Source organism: Hypanus sabinus, chromosome 13 (assembly GCF_030144855.1).
Source record: "Hypanus sabinus isolate sHypSab1 chromosome 13, sHypSab1.hap1, whole genome shotgun sequence".
Lineage (NCBI taxonomy): Eukaryota > Metazoa > Chordata > Chondrichthyes > Myliobatiformes > Dasyatidae > Hypanus > Hypanus sabinus.
Window position 1 is genome coordinate 88,901,847 of NC_082718.1, and position 21,811 is coordinate 88,923,657.

At 44.1% G+C, this 21,811-nt stretch overlaps 1 protein-coding gene across 5 annotated transcripts in view; it reads left to right on the forward strand.

Moving 5' to 3' along the window:
• The first annotated feature begins 3,041 nt into the window (after positions 1 to 3,041).
• Positions 3,042 to 21,811, forward strand: part of atxn2 (ataxin 2) — a 128,665-nt gene continuing 109,895 nt past the window's right edge. For 2 of the 5 annotated variants that reach the window (XM_059988115.1, XM_059988119.1), the window contains exon 1: positions 3,043 to 3,416. In XM_059988115.1, coding sequence (XP_059844098.1) covers positions 3,328 to 3,416 — 89 coding nt within the window. In that variant the 5' untranslated portion in view covers positions 3,043 to 3,327. Of the gene's footprint in view, positions 3,417 to 21,811 lie in introns of all 5 variants that reach the window. The other 3 variants (XM_059988118.1, XM_059988117.1, XM_059988120.1) reach the window with 3 other exon arrangements.

The window sequence follows — 21,811 nt, forward strand, 5'->3', positions numbered from 1 at the left end:
CGAGGTGTGCAATCTATCAAATGAAGCAAGTAATTGTCTTGGATATTTTTATTGGGATTGCAAGACCCTGGTGGACATTGGTAATGCAGAATTCTGCAAGTCCAGCTCACTGGTTCATTGGCGAGACTGGCAGTGGGGGTGTTGCTTTGCCATGGTTGTGGTGAGGACCAGGCCCACACTGCAGGGTCACCTGTTGCAGCTGACCAGGAGGGGCGATGCCAAGGCAGAGTGGGACTGCATCTGTGGGGCATGCTGGAATCCATATTGGGTTCATGGCTGGCCCCTCCTATTGGTGCTGCTCTCTAGTGCTCAGTCAGTGAAGAAACAAGCTGGGCTAGGACAACTTACCATAAATCTGCAGTCATGCAATTCAAGGACTTGGGCTATATTATTTTTTGTGACAAGTTTCTCTGAAATCATGGTCCTATTGGTATTGTGTTTTGCACCTTAGCCCCAGAGGAACCTATTACATTTGGCTATATTCATGTATGGTTGAATGATAAACTTGAAGTGACAGTGAACTTGCAGGTATTAACCCCATGCAGCAGGCCCTAATCTCCAATCACTTTCAGCCCCTCATGGCAACCTGCTCTGTGAAGACCCTGTGATGACTAATGTGAAGCAAGCTGAAAAGGAACACCACAAAAAGTAGTTTGAGATGTGGGATATCAGGATCCTGATGGACAATTCTACCAGAGGGAGACCTGAACACAGCCTTGTCATCATAGCTTGTGAACTCAAGACACCTTGATATGAACATTATCATCTTTTCATACCAAACAAACTAGTGCGCAGTCTTAGCAATTCTTCCTGTGAACTGAAAAAGGCATTATATTTTAACACACTTTGAAAGGAACCAGCACTGTGGTCATCAGTGCATATGCTCCATTTTAAGTTTATGATTATGCCAAAGGAGATTTCTACTTGGACCTTGACAAACACTCTCGTACACCTCCAAAAAGACCAACTGATCCACTTCAACGCCAGGTACAGGGATGAGGCAAAGATGTATACAAAACCTTGAAAAGAATGTAGCATCTCCAATTGACTCTGGCCCATGATTGCTCAAAGGGGAGAAGGGACATTCAGGATGAAATTGAGAACCCCATCCCCATGCACTGGGAGCTCAGAGGTCCTACATAAGCAGTAGATAACCTCACAGGTAAGCCATCTAGCCACCATCTACCTCTTTGTGGAACTAACATTAGAACCCACAACGGCCTCATTAGCCATTGCATTATCCACGAAACCTGCCTAGAAGTCATCCTGAAGCCCAAAGAAGCTTTCTATGAAGGGAGGGGAGTTACTACAGAAAAGTGGCATCCACTCAACAATATGGAAGGATACCCTTTCCTTAAAAACAACAAGACAAATCCCTTCCAGCCACATCTACCCTCAAATATCAACAAACTGGTTGAAAATGCTGCTGAAAGTGACACATTCACCAATAGCCTGCTCACCAAGATTCACCATAGACTCGCCCTGAAACACAGATGTCGATCCCTTAATAGTATTAGCAAAACTCCTGAATTCCATAGGTTCCAGTGACTGCCCTTTACATCAAGCAGCCTTAATAAAATTTAAGTTAATGGAAATTAAGAATACTTATGACTGACTAAAGTTACAACACAAGCAAATGAGAATGTTAACGATAAGAAACAAGTAACATCTGTGCTGCTAGTATTAGGCGAGAGTCTAGCCACCTCCAAATGGTCTGAACATCAAGTCTAATACAATCAATACTCTGGGAGTATTTGTTCAACAGAAACTCAATAGGCTCAGACACATTAAATGTTACAGACACAAGAGTAATCCAGAAGTCAACTATCTGTGGTAAGTTACCTTCTAGCTCTCCAAAATATTTCTGTCAAACATAAGACTTACCAAGAGTGATATTAAAAGTGTGATCTCCTCATATACTTGGATAAATGTAGCTCCAAAATCACTCAAGAATTTCAACAGCATTCAAGACAAAGCAGTCTAAGTAACTGGCACTTGACTCTTTTTCCCCCCCTCTCACCTCAGTTACTACTATAGCTGACAAAATATTGTGCAGTGATTTACCAAAGCATCTTTCCAAATTAGCAGTCTTTACTATCCAAAGGTGTAATACCATCAGCTGCAAGCACCAAAGAAAATCTGCAGATGCTGGAAATCCAAAGCAACTGCTGGAAGAACTCAGCAGGTCAGGCAGCATCTATGGAAATGAATAAACAGCTGAGAGACACTTCAGGCTGAGACCCTTCAAGCACACCCTCCATATCAAACATGACCCTATCTTAGAATTATATCAAAATTCTTCAGTTGCTCTGGATCTAAATTCTAGATTCCCTGAAGTACCTTCCCATAAGGATTGCACTCGAAGGCAAAATTCCTACCACTTTCTCAATTAGTGAGTAGCCTTACCAATGTATACTGTAAATGAATAAAATAAAATGGTAACGTTCTACTATTAATGAACTAAATTTAGTTGGCAGTTTAAGAGACACAAGATCCTTCAGAAGATGGAATCTAGGAAAGGGGAGGAAAAGAAAGCTGCGGAAGAACTCAGCAGGTCAAGTTACATCTGTGGAAGCAGAGGGATGGCGAACGTTTTAAGTCGAGCCCCTCCACCGGGGCTGGTCTGAGTGAGAAAGTGTCGGGGTATTTTGCAACACACTTGCTTCCTGACGTTATAAGCAGCTAAGTGTCCAAGTCCCAGCTTCGACAGCTGTGTCGGCCATCCACCCTCCCTCAGGTGCCGCGGGCGACCACCGCAACCCCCCCCCCCACAGACAAATCAATCTCCGCTGCTGACGGTGAGGTCAAAGGTGAATAAATAAAGGAGGCCAAGGCCAGGTAATTATAACAAGAAATATTATCACATCTGATATTGCAAGCACGGAAAGGCTGTATTTGGGGGGGGGGGGAGGGAGGTAGCACTTTATGCGCGCATGCGCACGGGGGACGAGGACCAGCCCTTCACTCTCTGCGGGGTTGGTGTCGCTGCGCCGGGACGTGCGCGCGCAGGCCGGCCCGGATCCTGTTTTCCCCTCCTCCCCCTCCCCCTTCCCCCCGCCTCTCCCGCCCGCTGTGTTTTGGTGGCGGCTGAAGCTTTGCGATAGCAACGGCGCTGACTGAACGGGCCCGCTCGTCCGTCCGTCCACCCACCCACCCGGGACAGCCAGGGCGGGTCGTGGCTCGCAGCTCGCAGCTCGAGGCCAGGCTCACTTGCCCCGCACGCCGTCACGTCCCGATCTGCCCTCCGGATTTACCCGCAGTCGTGGATGCCGGAGCGCGGCGTGTGATAGAGGGAGGATCTGAAGCGAGTCGAGCGGCGTCCTCATCATGTCCATGAAGCAGGCCAACAGCCGAAAGCCCGGCGGTGGCCTGGGCGCTGGTGGATCCGGAGGAGGAAGTAGGCAGTCCGGCGGCAGGTAATACACACCCCTTTCTTGCTGGCCTAGCATCGCCAGGCCCCGCGTTGCCCTTCAACGTGCCGGGCCGGCGTGAAGCGGACACGCAGAAACTTTGCTCGGGCCTAGTGTTCGGGCCTAACCTTCTGATGCCTAGCGGCCTACCACCAATCGTGGAGCTGGCACAGGCTGCCGAAGCCGTTGTCCGCAGGCGACTTTTTGAAGTTAGCTGATTAAAGACCCAGATTTTTAAAAATACAGAGGTGTGACTCCTTCAGGTAAAGGGCCATTAAGGAACACACCATCAGCCGCCACTGTTCAAAGTTTCTAAATTATTTTAGATCTCCGTTCATCTCAGAAAAGCTATTTAAAAAGTAAGCGATGTTTTCTAAATAGTGTAAAGTTATAGGCAAAATATTTGCCGAAAAACGTAAAATGGCATTTTAAGGGTTAACCTCATTTAATTTGAAAAGTAAGAATAGGTATTTAAGTGGGCTGCTGTATAATGATGGTACTGAAACATGTCATTCAAATCAGAACAATCTTGTAGCTTTAGTGCATAATGGAATGATCAAAATTGGTAGTGTCATAGTTTATTGATCAGTGAGAGCAAAGATGCAAAACTTTCATTCTAGCTTAAAATAAACATGTATACTTTCATAATGAGGTACATGATTACCTTTTCCAAAATATTGTGCAATCTGCGTTGATAGTTATTATACTGTTTATTGGGGAAAAAAGTTTGCGTAAATGTAACACACAAAATGCTGGAGAAAAAATGTAGGTCAGAGTAAGAAGGTAGGGGAGGAAGAAATAAAAGGTAGTGGGTGAGAGGGGAGGGGTGAAGTAGAGAGTTGGGAAGTCAATTGGTGAAAGAGATAAATGGCTACAAGGTTACTGAGTTACAGAGAAAGGTTGAATAGGTTAGGACTTTATTCCCTGGAGTGTAGAAGAATGAGGGGAAATTTGATAGAGGTATATAAAATTATGATGGGTATCGATAGAATGAATGGGTGAAGGGGGAAAGTTTAAAGAGAACATTAAGGGGGGCTTCCTCACAGAGAGTGTTGGGAGTGTGGAATGAGCTGCCAGATGAAGTGGTAAATGCGGGCTCACTTTTAACATCAAAGAAAAACTTGGACTGGGACATGGATGAGAGGTGTATGGAGGGATATAGTCCAGGTGCAGGTCAGTGGGACTAGGCAAAAAAATGGTTTGGCACAGCCAAGAAGGACCAAAAGGCCTGTTTCTGTGCTGTAACGTTCTATGGCTGGAGAAGGGGGAATCTGATAGGAGAGGACAGAAGGCCATGGTAGAAAGGGAAGGGGGAGGAAAACCAGAGGGAGGTGATGGGCAGATAACGAGATAAGGTGAAGAGGGTATTGGGAATAGTAGGGTGGGGGCATTTCTGGTATCTCAAGAAATCTATATTCATGCCATCAGGTAGGAGGCTACCCAGATGGAATATAAGGTGTCGCTGCTGCAACCTGAGTGTTGCCTCATTGTGGCAATAGAGGTGGCCATGGACTAACATGTCAGAATGGGAAGTGGAATTAAAATGGGTGGCCACAAGGAGATCCCGCTCTTTCTGGTGGATGGAGTGCAGCTGCTTGGCAAAGCTGTCTCCCAATCTACGCCGGGTCTGACCGATATACAGGAGGCCGCACCGGGTACTGTAGACAACCCCAGCAGATTCACAGGTGAAGTGTCATCTCACCTGGAAGGTCTCTTTGCGGCCCTGAATGATAGTGAGGGAGGAGGTCTAGGGGCATGTGAAGGATAAGTACCGGTAGGAAGCTCATTGGGGAGGGGCGAGTGGACAAGGGAGTCATGCAGGGAGTGATCCCTGTTGAAAGTGGGGGGGGGGGAAGGTGCTTGGTGGTGGGATCCTTTTGGACATGGAAGAATGGAGAATTATGTGCTGGACACAGTTTGGTGGGATGGTAGGTGAGGACAAGAGGGACCATGTCCCTGGTGGGGTGGCAACCTGACCACATGAATATCGATTTCTTGAACTTCCAGTAATGTTTCCCCTACTATTCCCCATTCCTGTTTTCCCCCTCTAACCTTATCTCCTTACCTGTGCATCACCTCCCTCTGGTGCCCCTCTCCCTTCCCTTTCTTGCATGGCCTTCTGTCCTCTCCTATCAGATTCCCCCTTCTTCCGTCCTTTATCTCTTCCCAGCTCTTTACTTCACTCCCTCACCCTTCCCGGTTTTACCTATCACCCACTACCTTGTAATTCCTCCTCCCCCCCCCATCTTCTTACTCTGATTTCTCAGCTTTTTTTCTCCAATTCTGATGAAGGGTCTCAGGCTGAAATGTTGGCTGTTTACTCTTTTCCATAAGATGCTGTCTGACCTGCTGAGTTCCTCCAGCATTTTGTATGTATTGCTTTGGATTTCCAGCAACTGCAGATTTTCTCTTGTCTTTTATTTTGTGGTAGTTACTAATTTGCCATTTCAATCTGTGAATCTTTATTTGTGTCTGTAGTAAGTAATTGGGTTTAAAATTAACTTTGAAAGAGAAAGACCCTTGTTTACAATCTCAGGTAATCCCAAAACATGTAATAGCTAATGCTTTTTGAAATGTCACAGCTGTGATAGGGAAACAGGTCTCTTAAATTTCATTTACTTTCATAGAACACATTGGCCTGAATGCATCAACATAAGTATTGCCTTAAGTACTTTAAAATGGTTTGATATGAAAGGTTAAAAAGATAAATTGGGGGTATCAGTGTTATTCTACCTATATTTTCTGGAGTGATGTGTGTCCTATCTCAAATATACTGTTGGAAATGTTAGATTAGACTTGATACTTTTAAACACAATGGTATGATTCCTTACTTATGGGCTCATGTTTTTGGTTCTTGGAACTGTGTTGTGACCATTCAACAACAGTTTATAAAACTTTTTTTGTGTGGTGAATCATTCCACGGTAATTTACCATAAAGTTGACAAATGTTTAAGTTTTCAGGGCTGTTTTTAAAAGTTAGCAGGTCTTTGTGAGTGTAGATTGGGAGACCGCTTCATCAAGCATCTTTGCTCTGTCCGCCACAAAAAGCAGGATTTCCCGGTGGCCACCCATTTCAATTCTACTTCCCATTCCTGTTCCGACATATCATTCCATCAACTCTTCTGCCACGAAGGGCCACACTTAGGTTGAAGAAGCAATATCTTGTATTCCATTTGGGTGGTCTCCAACCTCTATGAGCATCTATTTCTTGAACTATTGGTAATTGCTCCCCACTCCCCTTCATAATTCCTCGTTCTTGTTTCCCTTCGCACCTATTCTTACCTGACCATCCGTTTCCTTTTAATGTTCCTTCCTATTCCTTTCTTCCATCATCTTCTGTCCTCCTCTCAGATTCTCCTTTCTCCAGCCTGTTTCACCAACTAACTTCCCAGCTCTTTGCTTCACCCCCACCCTCTCTCCCGGTTTCACCTACTGCCAACTTGTACTACTTCCTCCCCTCCCCCACCTTTTTCTGATGTCTCTCCTTCCTTTCTAATCCTGATTAAGAATCTCAGCCCAAAACGTCGACTGTTTGTTAATTTCCACGGATGCAGCCTGACCTGCTGAGTTTCTCCAGCATTTTGTGTGTGCTGCTTTGAATTTCAAGCATTTGCAGATTTTCTTGTGTTTGTGATGGCTTTTTATTCGATACAGTACTAGACCTGAGGCAAAAGCAATAGGTAGATGAGAGTTAGTAGAAGCAAACACATGGATTTCAGAGTTCTGAATAATATTTATTTAGGCTATGATGTGGCAGGCCACAAGTGCATTGTTATCATGAAGGCCAAATGTAACAAGATATAGAAGAGTGTTTACACTGCACATGAGCTGAGATATGATTGAACAGTATTACAGAGTGGAAATAGATCAATACAATGTGGTTGCAAAGTTTATTTTGGGATCAGATCTAACAAGTGTATTCAGAATTTATTGAGGTGGATGTCTGGAGGGACATAGCATTTGTAGTTATCAATTTGTGACGGATGAGTTTGCTGACATTGATCTTCTTGATATTTAGTTGGAGGAAAACTGTTCTTCAGTTTGGATGAGCAGCAAGTTGGCTGGGGTAATGAAGCACTCAATGTCCCCTGTTGGAATCTGACACTTTCTGGATGATGTTGCTGACAAGGAGCAACTGATAATTAGGATGGGGGGCACCTGAGGTAAATTTTTGAGAAGGAGGTGGGGTTTAGCAGGGTTCATACTGATGGATTGTGAAGAAGTTGGAAGAATCCAATGACGTTGATTTCTGTCTGTGGTAGAATATATTAGAATGGCACTGAGTCGGTGCAATTCCACCAGCTGCATTATGCATAAAGAGCCATTTGGAGTTGTGATTAACAGGGTCAAAAGGTTGAGAAAACTGGAGGGGCATAAATTAATCTTGTCACATAAGCTGTCATTTGTGACTTGCAATGAATGTTATTTAGCAGGGGTGAAAATTCATTCATTACTTTCATGAACATGATGACTAATTTTTGTTAGGGGTAATGGATTTACGGTTGCATGCCAGCTATTAGCTAAAGAAAACTTAAGTCTGAATTTAAATCATAGGGCCTTTAACGGAGGTGAACCTTGTACTGTTACAAGATCAGTAGTCTCCCTTCTATGTGTATGCAGTTTATTATTGATTAGCTGTAAAATCAGAGTCCCTAATTTGACACCAGTGTATAATTTAAGGTTTCAGGAATTTGTTTGATCTTCAGTGGGGCATTGTAATGGTTGAGATGACTTAAAACGTTGACTTTTATTTAAGTTGGATGTATTGCATAAATATTTGGTAAGGCTGTGGATTTGCAGGCCAAGAGCAGTTAAGAGAAACTTGTATATTTAGTGCTTGAAAGAATCTGTGTCCCAGACCACTTTACAAGCAATAACATACAATATTTGCATACAAGTGTCCCCAATTCATGAGTCACTGAGGCAACCAGTCTGTTCACTGAACATTTAAAGCAATGGGGCATAACTAGATAATGTGTTTTAGTATTATCAGTTGTTTAACATGGCTGGGATATTGAAGCAACACACAAAAAATGCTGGAGGAACTCAGCAGGTCAGGCAGCATCTATGGAAATGAATAAACTGTCAACCTTTCAAGCCAACGCCCTTCTTCAGGATATTGAAAGTACATTCCTGCTCAACTTCATATAATGGATTCTTTTACATCCACTTTGAGAAAGCAATCAGTTTAGTTTGATATTTGACATATAGCAATCTACTGATGCAGCACCAGAGTGTGTGCCTATATTGTCAAATTCTTTGTGTTGAATTTTTTTTGTACTTGTATTTGCTGACTGTGGAGCGAGAGTGGTATCATTGGAGCTAAGTTGGTCAATTCTTTAGTTTTTGTTTCATTGTTCTGGTATAGCACATGCAGGTAAAAGTTCAATTTACAATGCACTTCCTTTAGCACAAAATAAAATGCTTAATGTATTTTACTCATTACTTTAACCATATTACAGTACATTGTGTGAAAATGAGTTCTTATCTTAAAAAGCAGGCTTAAATTCTCATTCCCCAAACAAAAGTTAAAATGTGTGAAAGGGCAGTGTGGTAATTCACTTTTGGTACATTAGAGTCTGAGTTTCATGTATAACATGTTCATTACAGTTCTATAGAATTCCCTATCTAAAGGTTGTGTTGTCCCAATTATTTGCAATTGACAGTAATCAGTTTTCTTTTGTGGAATACTGGATGGACTAGTTTAGGAGATGGAGGGGACTTTTGGTGAGTATGTCCTCTTGTGTGAGGTTCTACATTAGATCACTCTTTACGAGAAAGGAGTCACCCATTTAAGTTGAAGGCAGATTTTTCCTGAGGATTGTGAGTCTTTGAAGCTCCCGAATGATAGTGGAAGCAGTGACTTTGAATACTTACGACAGAATCAGGTTTTATATCACCAGCATATGTCATGAAATTTGTTAACTTTGTGACAGTAGTGCAGTACATAATAATGGGGGGGGTGGGGGAACACCACTCCTTTGCTCCTTGAAGATGTCCTTGGTACTGCAGAAGCTATTGATCGTGATGGAACTGAGTAATTTTTACAACTCTCTGCAGCTTCCTTCAATGCTGTGCAGTAGCTCTCCCCTTCCATACCAGACAGTGACACAGCCGGTTAGAATGCTCTCCACGGTACATCTGTATAAATTCCTGAGTGTTTTTGGTGACATATGAAATCTCCTCAAACAACTAATGAAATATAGCCGCTGTCATGCCTTCTTTGCAGCTGCATCAATATGTTGGGTCCAGGTTAAGTCCTCAGTGGTATTGACACTGAGGAACTTGAAATTGCTTACTCTTTCTGCTTCTGATCCCTCTGAGAGGACTGGTGTGTCTTCCCTTGTCTTGCCCTTACTAAAATCTGAAGTCAGTTTAGTTTTACTGATGTTGAGTGCAAGGTTGTTGCTGCGACACCACTTAACTAGCTGGTATATCTCACTCCTGTATGCCCTCTTGTCACCATCTGAAATTCTGCCAATTTGTGTAGTTGTGTTGTCAACAAACTTATAGTTGGCATTTGAGCTGAGTCTAGCCATGGAGCCAATGGGTGTAGAGGGAGTTGAGAAGTGGGCTAAGCAGACATCCCTGAATGTGCCAGTGTTGATTATCAGTGAGCTGGAGATGTTATTTCCAATCCGCCAAAACTGTGATCTTCGGGTTAGGAAGTACAGGATCCACTTGCAGAGGGAGGCACAGAGGCCCAGGTTCTGGAGCTTTCTGATCAGAACCATAGGAATGATGGTGTTAAGCGCTGTGCTATACTCAATAAACAACATCTTGACGCTGAGTATTTGTATTGAAGAATCAGAAGCAGTTTTTATATTGCTGGCATATATTGTGAAATTTGTTACTTTGTGGGAGCAGTACAGTGCAATACATAAAAACTATAAGTTAAATATATTAAAAGATTTCAGTTAATTGTGACACATTGGGACTATATGTTTTGTCCCAATTAAACGGCTACCCCAGTTATCCAAAGTTTTATGGAAATAGTTAAAAAGGTATAAAAACAAAGTACTGCTTAACCGAGTAACACATTATGTTGTTAAGTGAAATACAGAACAAATTAGAAAGCTACCATTATTGCTACAGTACTACAAAACTGTGTTTTAGTTCATAATGGTTACCAACGAAGGAATCCTCAAGTGTGGGCTGGCATAGTACTCGATTAGTGAACTATTGGTTCTTATCCCCTTGAGGCTTCACAGTTTAACACTTTTTACAATAACCAAAAATTTATTTTTATATCAGTTCCTGACATATTTGCACAACACAACAATTAATGTAATCAATTGCTTTCTTTGAACCAGATAGTATTACGTGTTTATAGCAAAGGTAACCGTCCGGTATGGCACAATAAATAAAAGCCCTGTTGTATTGGCATTGTAGATATCTGCACAAAACTTTAGGAGCAAATTAGGGAGTTTTGTAGATTTCCATGTATCAGCACTTGTAGCGTCAGAACTACTTTTCTTGCCATTTGCTTTCTTCAACTTAATGTGGTGTCTACATTTCCATTGAGACAACCAACCATCTATTGCTTTAAAATCTTCATGACCATCTTCTTAGCTAGCTCCTCTGACTTTTTTTTAAACGTTGTTCCACTGACATGTACACCCTGTCCAGTTACAATGGAAAACCATTGATTGAGATCCTCTTCGACTTCTGGATCCCTACAATCGTGCTTTCTTTTTTGGGTATTCCTTGTCCCTGAGTAATGCCCAAACTTCTCACAGTTGATCTTGCTGATGTATCAAGTGTGTAATTGTAAATTCTGGCACTCCACGTATATATAGCAGCTGAAGATGAATGGTGTTAGGCAGATGGATTTTAATTTGGTTCAGTCTGGTTTTTTTCCGGCTAGAATCAAGTCTTTTCATGGCAAGGGTCTCGGAAAAAAAAATTAAGTCAGAATTTAAAAAAACTAACTGATCAGATCACTGCTTTTTGAATCAGTGTCCATCAGCTTGAATGAACAACATAACACAAGCCTGTGCAACTGATGCACCTATTCGCTCTAAACACAGTGTAATGTCAATAGTCATAACACAAGTGCATGTGACTGACCAACTCCTGCCCCAGGTAAACAGCATAATGTCCCAAATAAATGGTTGCCCCAATTAACCGATGGCCGAATTAACATATATATGAAAAGTAAATTAAATAAGTGCAAAAAAAGAGTGGGAAAAATAGTGAGGTAGTATACATGCATTCATTGTTCATTCAAAAATCTGATGGTGGAGGGGAAGAAGCTGTTCCTAAAATGCTGAGTATGTGTCTTCATGCTTCTCTGACATTGGTGGCATTGAGAAGAGGGCATGGGTGATGGAGTCCTTAATGAAGGATGCTGCCTTTTTGAGGCATTGCCTTTTGAAGATGTCCTCAAATGTAGGGAGTCCAGTGCCCATGATGGAGCTGGCTGAGTTTGTAACTTTCAGCAGCTTTTTTGATCCTGTGCAGTGGTACCTCCATATGAAAATGATGATGCAACCTATTATAATGTTCTCCACAGTACATTTGTAGAAGCTTGCTAGAGTCTTTGGCGACATATCAAATCTCCATAAACTTCGAATGAAATATAGCTGCTGGTGTGTGTGTCTTTGTAGTTGCATCAAAATGTTGGACTCAGGTTAGATCTTCAGAAATGTTGACAGATACTTGATAAGACGAGTTCCAGCTGCATGTTACAGGAGGAATTGTATGTGCTAGAGCAATGGACCTTTTTCTCCTGCCAGTTGAGTTTGTGAATCAACACATTGCTGAGTTGCATTGGTGAGCCAGAACTTTGTGACCGTTGGATCCTCAAGATATCCTGCCGGTAGCATGCAGTTGTCAAAGCACCCTTTTATATGCCCATTAGAAATAAAACTCAGAAACTGCTGGAAATTAGATCAGGATTCTTGTACGAAAATAAGCATTATTTATTTAATCTGAATGGAGGAGATAGAGAAAACATGAATTCTAAGATGTAGAGATTGGTGGAAGAGGAGGCATTAAATAATAAGTACTTAGCACTAAGTAATAAATGCTGAGGTTAGATGAAAATGCAGAATGATGATATGAAATTATGAAAACAATTCAGGAGCAATGTTGGAATAGAAATGCTGATTATTCAAAATTATTGAGTTTGATTTTGAATCCCAATGGCAGTGAAAGTGCAGTTTTTTGACCTTAAAAGTAATTTCATTAATTGTAACAAAATCAGAAAACACTAAGTTCTCAGTAGGTTAAACAGCATCTGTGGAAAAAAAAGAAACATTTTGAAGTCAAAGACTTGCATCTAGAAAGGTTTTCATTAACTATAAAGCATCTTCCAGTGACTTGAGATTATGAAAGGTATCATCAATGAGAGTTTTTCTTTATTAAAACTGCTTGTAAAATCTAAAGTGCTTACATATATGAACTTTAAACTTAGGGGATGGAGGTGACTGGAAGTGAATAGTGCCTACTTAGGAATGGATTGCATTTGGGGGGTGGGAATGGAAATGAAGTGCTGGCAAAACAGTGGACGTCAAATCTTTGGGCAGAAATAAAGAGACATTGAATTCTCTTTTTCTGTTGTCTTGAATCTTAAAGCTGGACTTGATCCCTGACCATCTAATTACCAATTATGTATATAAATTATCTTGCATATTGTTTTATACATTTTAGGTTTGATGGTCATATTTGAGTGTATTTTTTCCATTATCATATTAAGACATCACTGATGACTATTCACAGCATACCAGGTTGCCTTTTGATTTTCTATCATATACAATCAGGGTTTGCCATATTACAGAAATCTGCTATGCATTTGATAACCTTATGAATTATAGACCAGAAAAGTTGCAAGTACAACAATATTTATTAGAGTGATGCAAAATAAGGTTATGGGCCAGTTTGTGGTGAATTTACCTCTTAGTCTGTGGTTCTAGTTGGTCCTGGTCAGTGGTACGTACCCATGCCAGAACTAGATCCCTGACTTCAGTGACTGTTCTGGAGTTATAAAATTATGGAAATAAAACCTGTACACAAATTAACTTTCAACTGATACTTTGTGGGACAGTTTGATACTGTCTCATTTAAACTACATGGGGGAAGACGATAGATGGATATTCTTGCTATTAGCATATTGTTAAAGGTTACTTGATGCAAAATTTAGGGCAATCCTGTTTTTTGTTACTTAACATTCTAGTTAGTTTTATATTCATAGTGTCTTCAACACTATAACAAAAGGTTTTTTTGGGTGTCAGGAGTGAGAACTCAGCAGTTTTTGGAACAGGCCCCAGTGTTAAATGTTCAAAGAAGTTCTGCTAGTAGGATTGTGCTACCATTGTAGTAGGTAATTCTGTAAAGTTTCTGACTATATTCAGAATGTAAACGTTAAGTAGATGATAGCAATTGGAACTATAGTTAATAATTTATTGTTATATTTGTGTTGAAGAAGTAAATAGCATTGAATCGGGAGAGTTAGATTCTGTCCTGAAGATTTACGATGTGAATAAAGGCTTTTAAATTTCCCTGTTACAACTCTTGTGGCCCAGTCTTAGTCATATACAACAGTGACCCTCAGTGAAGCCTCTGCAAGATGTAGGCCACTGACTGCATATCTCAGCTGGAGAATGCCACGGATCTTTGAGGCAAAACTATGTTGAAAACATTGTAATGTCACACAAAATGCTGGATTATCCTGAAGAAGGGTCTTGGCCTGAAATGTCATCCATTGGTTGATTGGCTGCCTGACCTGCTGAGTTCCTCCAGTGTTTTGTATTTTGCTTTGGATTTCCAGCATCTGCAGTACTACTTGTGATTATGTTATATTAGACTGGGATGTCTGTTTTAGCTATTCAGTAATATTTGAAAACAACAACATTAAGTAAATAGTAAATAAAAAGTAACAATGCAAATTAATGAGAGTATTGAACTAACATAAAACAATTACCTCCCCCCACCAAACTGATGGACAGATTGCAGAGTCTCATGAGTTGAGCTTTTGCTAGAAGGAATGGTGTGACAGATGGAGTAGTTTGATATGTTCATAGGTCAATAAGTTTGGAACATGCGTGAAAATATTTGACCATGAGCAGCTTCCTTTGGAACTTCTGGGCACAGCCAAATTAATTTAGTCTTTTGTTTCAGCTCATTACAACTAGGTGTTAGAGACATAACTTGCTGCATTGTATGTGAAATGATTCTTGGTGGAATTAAACTGCAGTTCTTCATTTCTGAGAATATCCTCAAATAGTCCATGATTTGCAATTAGACCTGAAGTGACAAAAGCCTATGACTACGTCCACACTACACCGGATAAATCCGTAACCGAAGCTTTTTCTCTTCGTTTTTACCCTCTGTCCACACTAAAACGGCGTTTTCAATCCCCGAAACTGGAGAATTTCAGAAATGCTGTCCAGGGTGTGTAATTTTGAAAATGCCGCTTCGGCAGATCAGTGTGGACGGGGTAACGAGAGAAATTTGAAAACGCTGTTAGACGGCAGCGTGCTATTTCATTGTTTTTCTGAACGTAATTCCCCACACAGTCTAACAATTTCAGAACAGACGGCAATGAAACTGAAGCCAGAAGAGTTAGAAATGTACTCACCAAATACTTTGACCCATAACTTGCTGAATAAATAAGTATACTCACTTTGCCCTGTTTTCTGTCTTTGCTTGTATGAAGGTGGTTTACCTGCTTATGCAAGTACTTCTCTGACAGTAGATGTGTAACAGCCTAATGTAACATTGTATGGAAATACAAGATAATACTGATGCAGACATGTTTTACACATTTAACAAGGTGCTTTATTAATGCAACAGAGTTGGTCAGTTTTTCAATGTTCATTGTCAGCCAATTCATACTGTCCGTGAACTCCCTGTTGATTGCCTCCATATGCTCCAGTATTTGTTTTTTATTACTTTAAGTCCTGTGCGAGAGCCAACAGCTGCCTGTCATTTAAGTGTTTCTAGCTGCCTGTCATTTAAATGTTTCTAGTCTGTAACTGCACAAACGTGCACTTTCACAGCGAGATTCGACACCAAACCTGTTGCTTGTTTTCGGTAGATGTGTCCTGTGCATGCGCAGTAGGAGGAGATTCGCTGAAATCTCTGTTTCAATGTGGACAGAGATATTTTAAAAAATGCATAGTGTGGATGCCGATCGTTTAAATGCAAAACTGGCGTTTTCAAAATTATCCGGTCTAGTGTGGATGTAGCCTCCGAGTTCACTTCTGGATTACCATTCTGGCCTTCTGATGATTTACACTCTCAAAGACCTTTTCAACTAACTGTCTCAGTCTTTGATTATCAGCATCACACTTGATTGTATTTCCGTCAAAAGTAGTTAAACTACTGTAAATTAAAATACTGTGTCGACCCACTTTCTGCGCAGGCGAACTGGCTCACAAATAGCCAGCGCGCGGGGTGGGGGGGGGACTTTGGTAATGCACCTCTGACGTCATTTCCGCCCGGGGAGGGCGGGCACTAGGGTTGAATAAACTAGTCTCGAAATGACTTACCGACTACGTGTCGTTATTTCAGCGCTGTGTGTAGCACATCGCTACATTGGTGACCCCGACGGTCCAAACGGGATTTGGACCAAAGATGACTGACTCTTCATCTGTTCATGCAGTTTCGCTAAAACTGCCAACTTTCTGGATGCTACGACCACACATGTGGTTTAGCCAAGCAGAAGCCCAGTTCCAGATTCAGCAGATATCCTCTGATTCCACGCGTTACTACCACGTGGTGAGCGCCCTTGACCAGGAGACAGCCGCCCAGGTTGCGGATTTCATACAGTCACCCTGGGAAGAAGGCAAATATGAAGCATTCAAAGCGCTGCTCATTGAGACCTTTGGCTCATGGCGTGAGCGGGGTGCCCGCCTGCTTCACCTGGACGGTTTGGGAAAATGACTGCCGTCAGCATTGATGAACGAAATGCTGTCCCTGGCTGACGGACACAAGCCCTGCCTCATGTTCGAGCAAGCGTTCCTAGAGCGACTGCCCAAAAACATACATCTGCTGCTGGTCGACGCAGATTTCAGCGACCCCCGGAAGGTGGCGGCCCAGGCAGACGTGCTGTGGAAAGCCAAGAGGGAGAGCGTGGCATCGGTCGGTCAGATTACCAGGCCACGCGCCCAACAGCAGACCAGACCAGGCCCGGCGGAGGGGGGGGGGGGGCGCACACAACACAGAGGCAGGAGTGAGGAGGCCAGTGAACAGAGGTGTTTCTACCATCAGCGGTGGGGCACAAAAGCCCGCCGTTGTCGCCCGCCCTGCAAGGGCCAGGGCCAGCAGCCACTAATGACTATGGCGGCTGGCCACCAGGACAGCCTCTTGTACATCTGGGACAAACAGTCGGGACGCCGATTCTTGGTCGACACCGGAGCGGAGATCAGCATCTTGCCCCCGACGGGGTATGACACCCGCAACAGGAAGCCAGGATCCACCCTGAGGGCCGCAAACGGCAGCACGATACGGACCTACAGCACCCGCATAGTGCAGCTGCAGTTCGGCGCCAGCCGGTTCACGTGGGACTTCACACTGGCCACCGTGGCCCAACCACTCCTAGGGGCAGACTTCTTGCGAGTTCACAGCCTGCTGGTTGACTTGCAAGGGAAAAGACTGGTACATGCCGAGACTTTCCGGATGTTCTCCCTGGGTGAAGCCAAGTTGCCGGCCCCACACCTGGACTCCATCACGCTGTCGGACAACGAATTCACCAGAATCCTGGAGGACTTTCCATTGATTCTGGCACCACAGTTCACGGCACAGATACGGGGTACAGCACCACATTCCAACCCAGGGACCACCCCTCCACGCCCGCGCATGAAGGCTCCCCCCGGAAAAGCTCCGCCTGGCGAAGGAGGAGTTCAAGAGGATGGAGGAATTGGGGATCGTATGGAGGTCTGACAGCCCATGGGCCTCCCCCCTGCACATGGTGCCCAAAGCAGCCGGGGGTTGGAGACCATGCGGCGACTACCGCAGACTGAACGAGGCTACCACTCCAGACCGCTACCCTGTGCCGCACATACAGGACTTTGCAGCAAACCTGCATGGGGCAAGAATCTTTTCCAAAGTAGACCTCGTCTGGGGATACTATCAAATCCCGGTGCACCCTGAAGACATCCCCAAAACAGCACTTATCACCCCATTCGGCCTGTTCGAGTTCCTCTGAATACTGTTCGGCCTGAAGAATGCCGCACAGATGTTCCAGCGGCTAATGGACGCGGTGGGATGCGACCTGGACTTTGCGTTCATCTATTTGGACGACATCCTTATAGCCAGCAGTTGTCGTCAGGAGCATCTGTCCCAGCTCCGCCAGCTCTACTCCCGCCTGAGTGATTTCAGCCTCACGATTAACCTGGCCAAAAGTTCGGTCTCGATACCATCGACTTCCTGGGCCACAGGATTACCAAAGATGGGGCAACACCTCTGCCCGCCAAGGTAGACGCGATCCGCCATTTTGCCCAGTCCAACAGGGTCAAAGGCCTGCAGGAGTTCGTTGGTATGGTGAACTTCTACCGCCATTTCCTCCCCTCAGCAGCCTGTATTGTATCATGCGGCCTTTTGTACACCCTGATGTCGGGTAAAGGCAAGGACATTACTTGGGATGTGGAGGCCGCGGCCACTTTTGTTAAAGCCAAGGAAGCCTTGGCAGATGCCGCGATGCTGGTGCATCCCAGAACGGATTTACCGACTGCCCTCATGGTGGATGCATCTGACACAGCAGTCGGTGGGGTGCTGGAGCAACTCATTGAGGGGTGCTGTCAACCCCTGGCATTCTTCAGCAAGCACCAACGACCACCCGAACTCAAGTACAGTGCTTTCGACTGGGAGCTGTTGGCACTGTATTTGGCAATCCGGCATTTCAGGTATTTCTTAGAAGGCAGGCCGTTCACCGCGTTCATGGACCACAAACCGTTGACCTTTGCGTTCACGAAGGTGTCCGATCCCTGGTCGGCTCGCCAGCAGTGACATCTGTCCTATATCTCCGAGTACACGACGGGCATCCAACATGTCTCGGGAAAGGACAACATCGTGGCGGACGCACTCTCCAGACCAGCTGACCAGGCCCTGTCCCTGGGGGTGGACTATGCAGCACTGGCGGAAGCACAACAGACAGACAACGAGATGCCCAGCTACAGGACCGCAGTCTCGGGTTTGCAGCTGCAGGACTTTCTAGTAGGCCCAGGAGATAGGACCCTCCTGTGCGACGTGGCTACCAGCCAACCTCGCCCCTTCGTCCCGGCAGCCTGGAGGCGGCGAGTTTTCGACTCCATACACGGTTTGGCACACCCATCTATCAGGACAACCGTCCGGCTGGTCTCCAGCAAGTTTGCGTGGCATGGACTTCGCAAGCAGGTCAAGTGAATGGGCCAGAACGTGCGTGCAGTGCCAAACAGCCAACGTGCAGCAGCACACTAAAGCCCCGCCGCAGCAGTTTGAACCCACCCGCTGGAGGTTCGACCACATTCATGTGGATATTGTGGGCCCCCTACCAGTGTCCCGAGGAGCACGGTACCTCCTAACTATGGTAGACCAGTTCACGAGGTGGCCAGAGGCGGTTCTGCTCACCGACACATCTGCAGATTCCTGCGCCCGAGCACTGATCACAACCTGGGTAGCATGCTTCGGGGTACTGGCCCACATTACCTCCGACAGAGGTGTCCAGTTTACCTCCAGCCTGTGGTCGGCTGTGGCCAGCCTGTTGGGAACGCAGCTACACCACACAACTGCCTACCACCCACAGTCGAACGGACTGGTGGAACGCTTCCACCGTCACTTGAAGTCAGCTCTCATGGCCCGCCTGAGCGGACCTAACTGGGTGGACGAGCTTCCCTGGGTCCTGCTTGGAATTCGTACAGCGCCCAAAGAGGATCTGCACACCTCGTCGGCCGAGTTGGTATATGGCGCGCCCCTGGCTGTCCCAGGAGAGTTCATACCAGCCCTAAGGGGGCAAGAGGAAGAACCCGCAGTGGTCCTGGACAGGCTACGCGAAGGGCTCGGCAACCTGACCCCCGTACCAACTTCATAGCACGGATGGACCCCGACCCATGTACCCAAAGACCTGCAGAACTGTAAGTTTATATTTGTATGAAGGGGCGGACACCGGGCACCGATACAGTGGATGTACGAGGGGCCATTCAGGGTGATCAACAACAACGGGTCCACAGACATCCTGGACATTGGGGGGAGAGAGGGGGTTTTCACGGTGGACCGACTCAAACCAGCCCATGTGGACTTGGCGCAGCCAGTCGAGTTTCAGGCACCGCGGCGCAGAGGCAGACCTCCCAAACAGAGGCTGATCCAGACTGTGGACATTGGGGAGTGTATTGCCGGTTTTGGGGGTGGGGGGTGTTATGTGGTGATTCACTTCCTGCGCAGGCAAACCGGCTCACAAACAGACAGCTCACGGGGGGAGACTTTGGTAATGCACCTCTGACGTCATTTCCGACCAGAGAGGGTGGGCGCTAGGGATTAAATGCCAGCGCTGCGAAGTTTGAATAAACTAGTCTTGAAACGACTTAACGACTGCATATCGTTATTTCAGCGCTGTGTGTAGCACATCACTACAATACATTACCCTTCACTTCAAATGAATGGGTCTGTGCTAGATAACTTGCTGTGAATGGCATGGAGAGAAAAGGCATTCAGACCCTTGGGACTGCCCAGTACAGTCTTTTTCTTAGTGATCAATCCAGTAGTAGTGCAGAAAGTCCATTTCCTTCTTCCTGGCTGTAATACTAAGTTTATGAATGGCTTGATCTGTAGAAAGCTTTTTGTCAATAGTTCCCTTGTGAATAACTTGTCAAATGTAGACATTAAGTTTTGATTTGCAGAGAAAGGAGGCTGGGGGAAAGGGAACATGAGGGGAATTTGAAGATAAATTTGATGTTAGTGTTAATCAAGGAGAAGGCTTGGTAATAGAGAAGAGTGGCATATTGGCACAGCAGTTAGTGTGATGACATTATCAGCCTTGCAAACCTCCTCAAGATGGGTCTAAGGAGGTGATAATGGAATCAGCAGAACGCTTACCTTTCATATAACACTCAAGTTTGAAAGTAGTGTATACAGGTGGTGCCACTTAGCACCCAATTGGACAACCGTCTGATCACATACACGTCCATAGTCCCGATCTGAGAACATGACGTAGTGGACGTAACCAATCTCGTGTATCACACAACTCTTGAGTGTAGTAGCGTTATCTCTCTGTTTAATATTCTTTCGAAAATATTACCATAAAGTGCATCATGGCTTCCAAACGTAGCAAAATCACTCCTAGTGATAGTAGCAGCAAGAGGCAAAGGTAAAGTATTGATTTGGAAATGAAACAAGAGATTATTAAACAATATGAAGCTGGAAAACCAGTGAATGCTATTGCTTGGGATTTAGGCATGTTGCACTCAACGATATGACGATCCTGAAAAACAAAGAAAAAATTCTCGAAGCTGTTAAAGGATCAGCTTCACTGAAAACTACAAAGCTTATGAAAATGCGAGAGGGATCAATATCGGATATGGAGAAATTGCTATATAATATGGTGTTTGCACTACGTCCAAATCACATGACATCCGATTTCACAGAATGTATCGTGGACGTTAAGCAACACATATCTGTATTTTGTAAAAAGAAGCAGTGCCTTTTGGAGGTCATGTTCTGGATGGGACTGGAAATAGATCTTTTCAGGCAACTTGTATATTTGGCTAAGTTGCTTCCCTAGATTGTTCTCTGGCATGATGTGCAGAAACTTCTGATTTCATTCTTTTCTGTTAAGGTTGCCATTTCATTTATCGTAACATTTTCTTTACTGAATACTATTTGTGTTGGAAATTTTTTTAGCTCTGAATCCTTGCCAGAAGGGTTTAGTAGCCACCATTTATAATATGATCATGAAAATACAGCCAGAAGTATCAGAAAAAATTAAGAAGGAATGGGAAAAAGAACTTCATTGTCTTATACCCACTGAGCAGTGGGAGAAAATTTTACAATTAGTCAATTCCTCTTCTATTTGTGCTAAACATGCCCTAATACAATTTAAGGTTGTACATAGGGCTCACATGACCAAGGATAAACTTGCTCGATTTTACTCTCATGTTAATCCAACCTGTGACAGATGTTATTCTGAAGTAGCTTCATTGACCCACATGTTTTGGTCTTGTTTGCAAAATTATTGGAAAGATACTTTCGGTATTATTTCAACAGTTCTGAATATCAAATTGCAACCGCATCCTATTAGCAATTTTCGGTTTACCAATGGTGGATATTTGTTTACCCCCCCCCTCAGCTCGATGGATGATTGCATTTGTCACATTAATGGCTAGAAGATCTATCCTACTGAACTGGAAAGAAATTAATCCTCCAACTATATTTCAGTGGTTTTCTCAAACTATCTCTTGTTTGAGCTTAGAAAAAATTAGAAGTGT